Raw genomic sequence first — 11,362 nt, forward strand, 5'->3', positions numbered from 1 at the left:
CTCAGCAGAGACACATGGAGAAGAGAGCTCTGGGCATGAGCAGTAGGTTCCTCTTGGAATCACACCTCCAGGCCTAGGCTTGGTAGGAGGGCTAGGGGAAGCAGTGGCTGCCTTTGGCTGCCCTCCTCAAGCCTCTCATATTTATAGATTTCCCTGTGAGGTGAGCAATCTCTGTCACTTTAGCACAGAAGCTCACCCTGCCAATTATTCTGCGAGCTAATCTCTCTGGATGGGCTTCTTTCCTTCCTTCATTACCTCATTCCCTCCTTCCCTTGACGTCAACTCACGTTTGTTAGTGAAGTGGCTTCTGGAAGTGACAGAATTTTGTTGTCTCACGCCCAGTGTTGATTAATCTGGGATGATATAACCGGCCTACATGAGATGCCGCTGGCCGCTTCCTTCGCAGAGGCACATTGTTTTGTGTGCAGGAGTTACTTAGCAACTCCAAGACACGGGACTGGATTCAAGTTCACAAAAAGTTGAAGAATAAATTTTGGGGAACTTCTTCGTTCACTAAATACGTTGTAAAACATGCCCAATCCCCGTGCAAAACTAAAGAAAACAGGAAGCTGTGTTCACAACTGACCCATCTGCTGGCAAAGAGAGGTCGCACTTGTAGCAAAGGTCCAGATGTGCCTCTCTCCCAGCAAGAAAACATGAGAGGTTTATTGCCTTATTTTCAATAAACAACCTCCCTGCATGCCAGTCCCTATTGCTCCTGGGAGCCACTGGAAGGGCTCTTGCTCTGTAAGATGAAGCTCCTGGATGGAGCTGAGTTGTAATGGCCTGTGCCATACTCTGCCCATCGCTGCTGTGCACCAGCTATCACAAGCACATCTTCCCAGCCTTGGGGAAGAGCGGTTGTGGAGACTGCAGCACCTGGCAAAGGGAGAACGCACAGAGGTGGGGAGGGTGCCCATCCATAGGGCAGGTGTGCAGGGAAGGGGCAGTGGAGATGGTGCTTGCATCTGGAGCAGAGATTGGGAGCTCTGCAGTCTGCGCCTGTGCGGGGCACCTCACCACAAAGTGGATGAGTGCAGCCGCGCAGCTCACAAAGCCTTCACACTGCGGGCTCCAGGACAGATGCGCTTCAGGCAGCCAGGCAGCTCGGCTTCCCCTGCTCAGCAGCGGCCGACACTTGCCCCCGGAGCACGGCCCTTCCCAGCCGGCAGCACCGGGCCCGAGTCCCGCAGAGGATGCTTGACCAGCGCCGAGCGGCATCGCTGCCTGCCCCCCCCCAGCCCCTGGCCACGGAGGGCGAGGCGAGGCGTCTCGGGAAAGCTCTGAGACAAGGCAGGGCCCGGGGCGGACGGCGCGGCATCTTGTTTTGTTTTGCTAAGTTTTGTTTGTTTGGGGTGTGTTCTCTTCTTTTGGTTGTTTTGTTTTGTTTTGTTACGTGTAAATCTTTTTTTTCTTTTAAGAAAGGGCAAATTAGATCAGTTTCCCTGCAGAGAGAGCCATTTGAGCGGCAAGGGGGCGGGGGGGGGGGGGGGGGGAGACCACGTCCGAGCAACAAACCCGCGCAACAGGACACAAAGCAAAGTTCCCTGCGGCGGTGGTACCTGTTGTAGGGGGTCCGGAGGAGCAGGGCCTGGCTGCCCGTACAGCTGTCGGTGGGGGTGTGACAGCCGTACACCGGGGGAGGCACCGAGTACTGCTGGTCCCCTGCGGAGAAAGCGGCAAAGAGTTAGCTCCTGCGGCGACCGGCCGTCGTCGTCGCCCCCCCGCCTCCCCCCGGGGGCCGCACGGCCCCGTCCTCCAGCGGTCGGGCAGCTCTCGCTCTGAGCCAGGCCGGGGAGAAAGGGGCAGCGACGGGACTCCGGACCCTTTGAGGCAGACCCGCGGTCGGGAGCGCGGCCCGCACCCGCGGAGGCTGCAATTACCTAGTGAGGGCTGTTGACCCATGGGGTCCTCGTGTTTGAAAGAGTGGTTTGTAAACTGCGCGGCGTGATGCGACGGCGTGTGACCATAGCTCGGGGTCCCGTCAAATGCCACGGTGCTGTAACCTGCCGAAGAGACGACAGTGGGGTTAGGAGAAGCCTTGAGCCCGTTCGGCCACTGGCTTCCCGCGAAGCCGCTCCGAGCAGGCGTCGGGCGAGAAGAGCCACGCACCCACGGCACCTCCGCGGGCTGCCGAAACGCTTCATGTTTATTGCACCGTGCCGATCTTCCCCATGATGCTGCCCACGGTGGGGAAAAAGACACAGCGAGGCTGTGTTCACTCTCCCACTGTACCATCCCACCCCCTGCAGAGGCACTTCGCAAGGGACTCCCGTGGGGCCCCCACGCCCCGGAGAGAGGCGAGCCGGGCACCAGCTCCGACGGGCGGCAAGTCGGAAGTCTCGTTCGTGTTTAAGAGAACGGATCAGCTTCGGTAATAAAAAGGATGTTTTCATTAATTGTGGCTCATACTAAAGAGGAAGATTCCCATCTGCTCAGTGTACTCCTCTGCCGTTTCCAATTTAGAAGTTACCCTTTAATCTTTCTTTCTTTTTTTAAGAGCAGCTTTCTGGAGAGTCTGCAATAAAGAGGTGGAATGTTATATGCAAAAATAAAACTCCTCCTTTCAGTGAAAATTGCTCTCCAAAATAATAAACAGCCTATTTTGTTTCCTGCACCGAGCAGATTCAGATGGAAAGAGACCACCTCTGCTGACCCCGGGTCGGCATGGAATCGTAAATCAGGTGCTCGGACACCAACTTTCATTAATGACTTGGAGCTAGCTAAACAACTTCAGCTAAAAAAGTAATTACAAAGTAATATTATCTCAGAGGCTTCTCGGCTCATCAGCATTTACCTCGAGAACCAAGCTCCTCCAAAAGCCACTTGTCCAAAAAACCAAAACAAAACAGAAAGTCTGACGCGGGCTTGGAAGAGAAACCAAGCCGAAGGCAAACTCTCCTTCCCTCGCCCACTCTCTCTTGACCCGTTAATTCCAACCCGGGCATCCTCCACAGCCCCTCTGATGTGGCATATGGTCGGAGGGTGATTTTGTTAGTCAGGAGGGAGTACTCACGCCTGTTTTCAGGCTTCTCTCTCTGTTCCCTTCATTGCTGAGTGCTCGGTGCTGCGCAGGTCTCTGCTTTGCCACCACTTTGACTGGCTGATAATCACAGGGAAGTTTGGAGAAAATAAAATGGAGAGGCAACAAAGGGATCCCGTTGTTTCTTCTCCATTTTATTCTTTCTGCAGATGGCCTGGATCCAGTGACATTAGAGGACTTCATTAATCTGTGGGACTGCACCAGAAAAATGAAGCGGACAATGAGGAGGAAAAAAAAACCCAAATCCAGAAGACTTTGAAACCTTCACCTTTGCAATGATTTTAAGCCAGCCCTGAGACTGCAGGGCTGGGATAGATGCAGGACTGTCTTGTCTTCAGCCAAGTGTCCCTGCCAGGCCTCGCCTAAGGAGCAGAGCTCCATGCGGGTGATGTTAGCGGTGCTGACAGGCCGGTACCTTATCTCCTCTCAGCCCTCAGGGTAGAGCCTCAACCTTCAACTCCCTTTTCCCCATTTTCCTATGCCTCTTTTTTAACTTTCAGAAAACACTGACACTTTCTACATTACTTTTGGCCCGGCACACACTTTCGGTGACCTTGAAAACTCTGCTAGGAGCAGAATGAGGTTTTGGCCACATTTTCCGGTGTTGCCTGACCCAAAGCTTCAGGAATGTGATAAGAAAGTCGAGTTCTGAACCAAGCTGCCGATAGTGAGGTCTCTTTAATTAGGGCGTTATCAGAGCCAGGTCCGATTAAAATGTGCTGAAAATAATTGAAAGTTGTACATCTGTTGGAGAACGAGGCCTGCTGGAGGCATCCAGTTGTTGGAGGAAGCCAGCTGGATGGGAGAGACAGGCGAATGAGAAAAGAGAAATTGGGCAGAAGTTTCAAAGTCTTAGTTCCCTAACCCCCACCCCATCCCGGACTTGGCAGAAATGTCATCACAGAGCCAAGGTAACGTCTTTCCCACGGTCAGAGGAACTGGCTGAGAAAAAAAAAAAAAAAAAAAAAAAAAAAAAAACCAGAAAAAGCTCAACCTTGAAGAGAGCCAAAGCAAGAACGTGTTATCCATCCACATTAAAAAAAAATAAACAAAAAAAACCCCTGTAAAACAAAAACAACAACAAAAAAGAAAGCAAACAGCCTTTGCCGAATTCCTCTTCGCCAAAGGAGCTCGCTGCATATCGCCGAAAACAGCTGTGGAGATGCCTCACCGGTTCTGCCTGTGGGGGGAGGCAGCTGCAGGGACCCCCAGCCCATGGGCACGGAGAGCCCGGCACGGGAAGGAGCTGGGCCACGGCCCCTGCTCCTCGGCCGGTGCCTTCCTCCGGGCCCTTTCAGGGCCTCGATACACCCCAGGCCTGGGGAGGAGCAGAGGCGCAAGGCTGCGGGGCCTCAGGCACACACAGCGGGTGCGCAGGGCTGGCGGTGCTGGAGACCAAGCAAAGCCCAACACGGGCTCCGCGTTCGGGGTGTTAAACGCTCCGTTCATCTCCGAGGCGGTTACACTCAGTCAGGCGCGGGGTCATAGCTCTAATTGTCCCTCACCCACCCGCTCACCCACCCACCCCGGGGGGGAGTTTAATTCTCTCACCCTCCTCTCCACTTTCTCGTCGCTGTTTCGGCCCAGCGATTTCAAGGTATAAAATCCTTTCAAATATCTAAAAACCAAATCCCCAGCAGAGCTATCTGGCTAGGCGTGCGCTGTGCTGGGGCCATCGCAGGCAGCTCCCTGCCAGTCCTGTCGCCCGCAGCCCGGAGGCCTCGCCGCCGGCCGGGCCTGATCTTTGCAGGGGTGCTGCCCATTATTCCCAGCCAGGCTCGGCAGCGTGGCCCTGACGCTGAAGCCCGGCGCTGGGCGGACAGAAGGGCCTGGGGTGCGAGGGCAGAGGAGCCCTAGCACCGGGAGTGCCACTCGGCGCTACCCGAGCGAGGCATCGGTGCTGAACAACCACTTTCCCTCCGCAGCCACCGCCTCTCCCTACTGCAAATGCCGCGCCGGGCCGCGTCCCCGGTCCCGGGTTGCCCCTCGGCGGCTGGCACAGAGTGCACCCGCCCGGCCTCGGACCCTGCTCTGCGCCCACTCCACCTTCGCCTCCCTTCGCCAGCCACCAGAAAGCCGGGGACAGCCTGAATCGCCCTAGTCCTCCCGGGACAGTCGCCCCCAGCCCTCCTCTCCGCAGGTCCGTGGTTGCCCTCACGGTTGGTTGCTGCGGGCTGGGCACGGCCGACCGCGAGCCAAAAGCGACAGGATCCCGGCGGGTTGTCCCGCTCCGGCCGGGCCGCACAGCCTCCGCCGGTCCCGCTCCCTCGAGCCTCCGGGATGGGCCGCGACGGCCCGATTGCCCCTCTGCAAGACTCCCCCGGCACTGTGAGGCAGACACTCGACAACCCTCTCCTCTGGGGCCAGCTGAACAAGACCCGAAAGGTCTTGGTCAAGCTCTCTGCACGGTCGCCCCCTTTCACTTCTTCCTCACGTTTGCACCAGCAGATGTTTATACCTCAGCCACTGGAAGAAAAACGATTAGACGACGATCCCGGTGCCATACGCGGGGGATGACACACTGCCTGGCCGTGCAGCCCGCGGGAATTTCTCGGGGCGGTGCAAACAGCCTGATCCGACCACGGAGATACTGAAAAGAAACTACGAGGCGGCCCTGTTTGTGTAGCTTGGCCTGAGGGCACACAGCCCTCCCGAGGTTAATTCGACAAGGGGCTTGAAAATACTGATGTGCGGACAGCGGTTTTCGCGTTCAGGAGGATGTCTGGAGGTAACACATTCCTCACACCTCGAGATTTGTGGAGGCAACTGGCTCGGGGCACCGTCTCTATCTCTACTCCAGGATCTGCGCCGTCCCTGGCCAGAACAAAACTTTGCAAGGCGAGAGGCTGCAGCCTGGGGAGTGGGGTTGGAGGGGCCCGGCCCATCTGGCAGAACCGTTTGCTGCAGCCCACTGCCCCACAGGAGCAGTGGGAGCAAGCAGCTCGTGGTTCCTAAAGCTTCCCGGAGCGACGTGGCCGCCGCGCAGGGAGGGAAAGGAAGCATGGAAGAGCTTGCTCGCCTAAGCCTGCCCGGCTGCTGCAGGGAGAAAGGCTGGGCTGGGTGTTTACACCGAGCGCGACTCGGCGATCCTGAGCGGACGCCCCCGGGGACCGACCCCAAGCCCGGGGCGCCCGGCAGCGCGGCCCTTACCCTGGTTGCGGATCGCTTGCTGGCTCTCCAGGCAGTTGGGCAGGTAGGGCCCGTTGGGGAACATCCGAGCCTGGCCGGAGGGCGGCTGGCTGGGCGGTGGGGCGCCGAAGGGCCCGTAGCGGCAAGCCCCGGCTGTGCCGGTGAATTGGCCGGAGAAGTGCACGGTGAAGGCGCTCAGATATTGCTCCTCGTGCGGATCCGACCCGTTCCAGCTCGGCTCCTGCTTGATGAAGGAGTGCGGCCCCAGCGAGCCATAGGAAGCCCCCGGGGGGAAGTCCAGGACGGGGGCCCACTGCGCCGCGCTGCTCACCGGCATGGTGCAGTTGCTGTTGCCCGGCAGGGAGGGCACGGAGGGCAGCAGCGCGTTGAGGTCTCGGACATCGGAGCCCATCTGCTCGCAGACCTTCTGCCTGCCGCCGGGCAGCCAGTCTCCCCCAGGGCCGCACTTGTTCCAGGACACCTGGCCCCTGCCCGCCAAGCCGGAGGCCGGCTCCGGCTGCAGGCACCAGGCCGGCGAACTCAGCCCTTTGGGGGAGGTTTGCTCCGCTATGCAGCTCCCCGGGTCCAGCCCTGCGGGAGCCGACAACAGCGACAGGGAAAGGTTGTTCTCCAGGATCGCCTCCGGGGTCGCACCCGCTCGCAGCGCAGGGCAGGGCCGCGTGTGCGTGGGTTTGCGTGTCCGCCCGTGGGTCTATCTGTCTGTCTGCGCGGGTGTCCGTCTGTCCGTGCTCGGGGGGCACAGCCGCCTCGCACGCCTCACCTCGGATGCCTGATCACCCTCAACTTTGCAAAGCTCAAATAGAGGCGCTTGCAGGGGAGGAGGAGTCAGCCACGCCGATCCTCCATTCACACAACCTCTGCCGAGGGGCTGCCCACAGCCCGCTCTGCTGAACCCAGCCGGACCAGACGCGCGGGGGGGATGGGGGAGACAGGGAGAGCCGAGGATGGAGGGGGAGAGGTTACTGTGGGAGAATATCTCTCCCCTACACATCACTCCCACCCTTCTGCTGGGGCAAGTGCCACTAAATCTCACCCTAACTTCCTTTCGCTTTAGGAGACGCTAAAGGTGGTCAGCAAGTACGTGCTCGATGACTTCCCCCGCCAGCTCCCGGTATGTCCGTGGGGACCCCTGAGGGCGGCGGGGTCGCAGGCCCTGGGGATAGCGCAGGAGCCTCCGCCCTCGCAGGAGCCAGGGAAAGTGACCCGACGGGCGGATCCCGTCCCTGAGAGGGAAAAGTGTCTTTCCAGGTGCCTCTCCCGCTATGGGAAGACCCCGCCTCTCTCCAGGCTCCTTGCGGGGTGCCGGCTGCCTGCCCGGGCCCCCGCCCCTGCACACCGTCCTCTCCCCGGGGACGGGCGGTGGGGGGGCCGCGCGCTCCTTTGTACGGGACTGTGGCCGGCGTTGGCCTGGTCGCAGCCCCATTCCTCCAACCCGCCCGTATGTAGGGGGAAAAGAAGCGTCTGGGTGGGCGGCAGAGGATGGCAGCGCTGTGAGTAACCTGTCTTTGAGAGATGCTCGAGGGGAGCCCATCTCCCGGACGGTAGCTTTTCAGCGCGCAGCCTGAGGGCGGCATCGGCAGAGACCCCGATGGCATCTTATACGTTATCCCCGGACGGTCCTCCAAAGAGACACGGTGGGTTTGGGGTTGGCCCTGGCAGCTAGCGATACCATGATTTTGGCGGTGTGTGACTGGCAGGAAGCCCCAGGGCGGGCGGCGAAGCCCCAGGGCGCTACCCACGGCGGACAGGCGCCTGCCAGGACCCCGCAGCCTCCCCCGCGGAGACACTCTCTCAAATGCGAGAAGAGCGATCCTGCCGGCTTCCTTCAATCATTAATAATCACCAGGAGGGATGATTACGTTCTAGGAGCACGCGTGGTAGAGCTCCCGGGAACTGGTCCCGGTGAAGCGTACTGGCAGAGCCTCGCAGGCTCCGTCCTTTGCAAATCTGCACCCGCCGCTGTTAGAACCGCGCCACCCAAACCGGGCTGAGTGCATGGCTCGGAGCACAGTCGACAGCGCTCGCCCCTCCTCCCCCACCAGCCTACTCACCTTCCCTCGCAGTTAAAATAGTAACGGAACCGCCATGAACATTTACCTGCAGCTGGAGAGACCGAGCCCGTTGTTTTCTCGGTGACAATTTAGACCTGGGTATCTCCTGCCCGCGGCGGCATTGAAGGTTATCGTGAGCACCGCCAATCTTGAGACGGCGTTTTAAAATTCAAATGATAGATACTACAACAAAAGAAATTAAAATAAGTCGTTATAAAAACAGCCAAGTACAATTTAATCTTCTCTTTAAATTCTTTAACCAAAACAAACGAGTTTTGTTATCAATTAAGTTAGTTTAATTTTCACAAACTATCTTTAGAGAATCCCATTTTAAAATTTCTCTTTTGATGCACAATTTTATTTATTACGCAAATCTACGTGTAATATAAGAGTGAAAGGTTTTATTATCTTTGCCGCCGTTAAAGATCGCTTCAGTTTACAGGATCTGCCGCTTCTTGTGAGTACACGCAAAACTAAATTCCTTTCGGGTGGTACTGGGCAACGCAGTCCATGCCCATGGAGGAGCGCACTGCCCCGCCGGCCCGCTCAGCCCTTCCCGCCGTACCGGGGATCCCCGCACCCCCCTCTCCGGACCCGCGGGGCCCTTGCGGGGCTACGGGCAGGTGCTGAATCGGCAGCGAGGCTGATGCCGGATTGGCTCATCTCTGTGAGGGATCGACTTCTTAAGTTGATCCTTTTCACTCCCGCGTCTACAATCGACAGCGCGCACGGGAAACAGAAGTCCCTGTCCAGCCGAAGCGAGGTATTTCATTTCCTCAGAAAACTAGACCCCACTTAGCACAACCAGAAAAAGCCTTTCCTGCAGCGATCGTTTTTCGAACTAGTGTAGGTTCTGGACTGTTTATTTTGAATTTTATTATTTTCTTGAAATAACCTAGCTTGATAAATCATCTTGAAAGGGAAGTATGTTTTCTTGACCGCTTAGGTCTGCATTATTCCACCTGGGAGGAAGAACTGCCGCAGTCCTTCCAAACCTTCTCATCTTCCGCACTTCCCAGCGGTGAAACATGACGAGCCCTCGCCCGTCAGCGCATCCTCCCTCCCCCGCGGCGCCGGCAGCGAGGACGGAGAAGGCAGCGCTCTGCCGGTAGGCTATCGGCTCAGTTCCGCGCCTGCAGCACTGTGCCCCGGCACCTGCGCCTTCCCGGGCCGCCGCGGCCGTGCGGGGCAGGGAGCGGGCCCGCCGCAAACCGGGCGAGCGCGTCTCGGGCACGAACTGGGAGAAACCGCTCAGCCCGAGGAGCAAAGGAGAGGGAAAGCGCGGACCCTTCCACCCCGCGGACGGGCTGGGGGCTTTTGGGAAAGAGCCAGCGCCACTTCACGCGGCCGTTCCCTTCCAGCCAGCACCAGGGAGAGAGGAACATCTGCCGCCCCACTGCAGAGCGGCGGCACTGCGCTAGCCCAGACCAGGAGCGCCCCGGCATGCCGAGAGCAGCTGCTCTCTCTGTGCAGGGCACATTTGCTCGCCTCTTCCCGCGAGATCCCGACCCCGGTTCCAGTCGCACTCCTGCGTTAAGTCATCACACGTCCTGCAAACCGGGCGGCCGCATCCGGGCCTCGGTGCCCATCTATCTGAAAGCAAGGGCCGTAGAGGTGGCAGCTGAGGACAGCATCTCCTTTGCCGTTGTTCAGGCCCAGCAGGTCTGGAGAATTTTCTCCTCTCCCCTCCAAGCACGGCCTAATCCAAGTCTCTGACAGGCAGCAATCAGTCTTAATTGGTTTGCCCGCTATCCCGTAGCTATGGCAATTCCTGATAATGCTCTATCTTCGACTGTGCTCGAAGGCACAAGAAACAACGGAATTTTCCTGGTCGAGGATTATTTTACTGACAGTCCCACTCAATCCTCGGCAAATCAGACTGGGAACCTGCTCCAAACCTAAGCAGTGCTGAAACACCTCCCCAGTCGGCCTATTCCCGTTCCGTTCTCTTCCCTGCCATACTAACCAATTGCGGGACCAGCAATTCTTACTACACTTTACTAAACTCATAAATGATACCCTCGCAGGTCGGAGGCGGGGGAGATCGACTTAAACAGATATAAATCCCTAGTCCTTCCAATCCCGCTCACGGCACGCAGGGGATCTGTCTCCTTTCAGTCAGGGCGTTGATCAGAGTTTGATTATTTAAGTGCCAAGAGGAGCAGAAACAAAGCTGCGAAGCATGTCCAGGAGCGTGAAAGGGCAGGGGAGGCCCGATCCTGCATTCCTCTCTAACTCCCCGCGCCCCCCCGAGCGCGGCGGGTACCACGGGAGCCGTGAGGCAAAGCCCGGCAAAGCGGGACTTCCCTTCTTGGGCTGAGTGGGGCACTGGCACGCTCTCGAAGTGGGGAAAGGGCATTTTGTTTATCCTTTGAGGGGAAAACGAAGGCTGTTTTTGGTGGCACAGGGAAGGAGAAGTCCGTGCCCTCTCGCTGGCTCTCCGCTGAGCGGACAAGAGCATCGGTGAGGTGGGCCTTAAGGTCCCTCCGAGGCCAAGGACTCCAACTCTGAGACTACTGTCTGGTCAGCGCGGGGCGGGTGCGGGCGGGCAGCGGCGAGGCTCGGGAACAATCGCACCGGGGCTGTGCGGCCGACAGCCCCTCAGCGTCGGGGGACACGTCGCCCCCGTTCCTTCCTTCGGGGGAGCACACAGCGGGGCTCCGCCAGCTGAACGCTCCCCGCGCCCCGGCCGCCCCTCGCGGGCCGTGCTCGCCGCTGTAAAACCCGCCGTCCCGGTCGCTGCCCCGGCGCGGGGAGTGGCAGCCGCGGGACGGGCTCATGGCCCGCGGGCCGCCTCCCCAGCGCCTTGACCGCTGTCCGGCGGCGGACCGCGGAGGGCCGGGCCCGGCCGGTGCGGCTCGGACCATTATTTGACCGTAAATCTTTGAAACGCTGGAACTAATTACGGAGAGGATATGTCTCAATTTGTTCCGCATTAGTGCCGCGCCGGGACGCAGGCACTGAGCACGGGAAATTGATGAGCCCGGCCCGGCCCCGCGGCGCCCCGCCGGGACTGCGGCCCGAGCCGCGGCGCGGCCCTGACCCCGCGTTCAACCCGGCGAGCGGCCCGAGGGGGCGGCAGCTCCGCCTCCCGCACCTGCGGGCGCGTCGCGCTGTC

At 59.0% G+C, this 11,362-nt stretch overlaps 1 protein-coding gene across 7 annotated transcripts in view; it reads right to left on the bottom strand.

Annotated features, from left to right (window-relative positions):
* WT1 (WT1 transcription factor) overlaps positions 1-6,584 on the bottom strand; it is a 36,948-nt gene extending 30,364 nt beyond the window's left edge. For 6 of the 7 annotated variants that reach the window (XM_061999880.1, XM_061999881.1, XM_061999883.1 and 3 more), the window contains exons 1-3: positions 6,194-6,584; positions 1,884-2,006; positions 1,563-1,665 (exon numbers count right to left, since the gene is read on the bottom strand). In XM_061999880.1, coding sequence (XP_061855864.1) covers positions 1,563-1,665; positions 1,884-2,006; positions 6,194-6,584 — 617 coding nt within the window. The remainder of the gene's footprint in view (positions 1-1,562; positions 1,666-1,883; positions 2,007-6,193) is intronic. The other variant, XM_061999884.1, reaches the window with a different exon arrangement.
* Between the last annotated feature and the right edge of the window lie 4,778 nt (positions 6,585-11,362).

This window comes from Colius striatus, chromosome 7, assembly GCF_028858725.1.
Source record: "Colius striatus isolate bColStr4 chromosome 7, bColStr4.1.hap1, whole genome shotgun sequence".
Classification (NCBI taxonomy): Eukaryota; Metazoa; Chordata; class Aves; order Coliiformes; family Coliidae; genus Colius; species Colius striatus.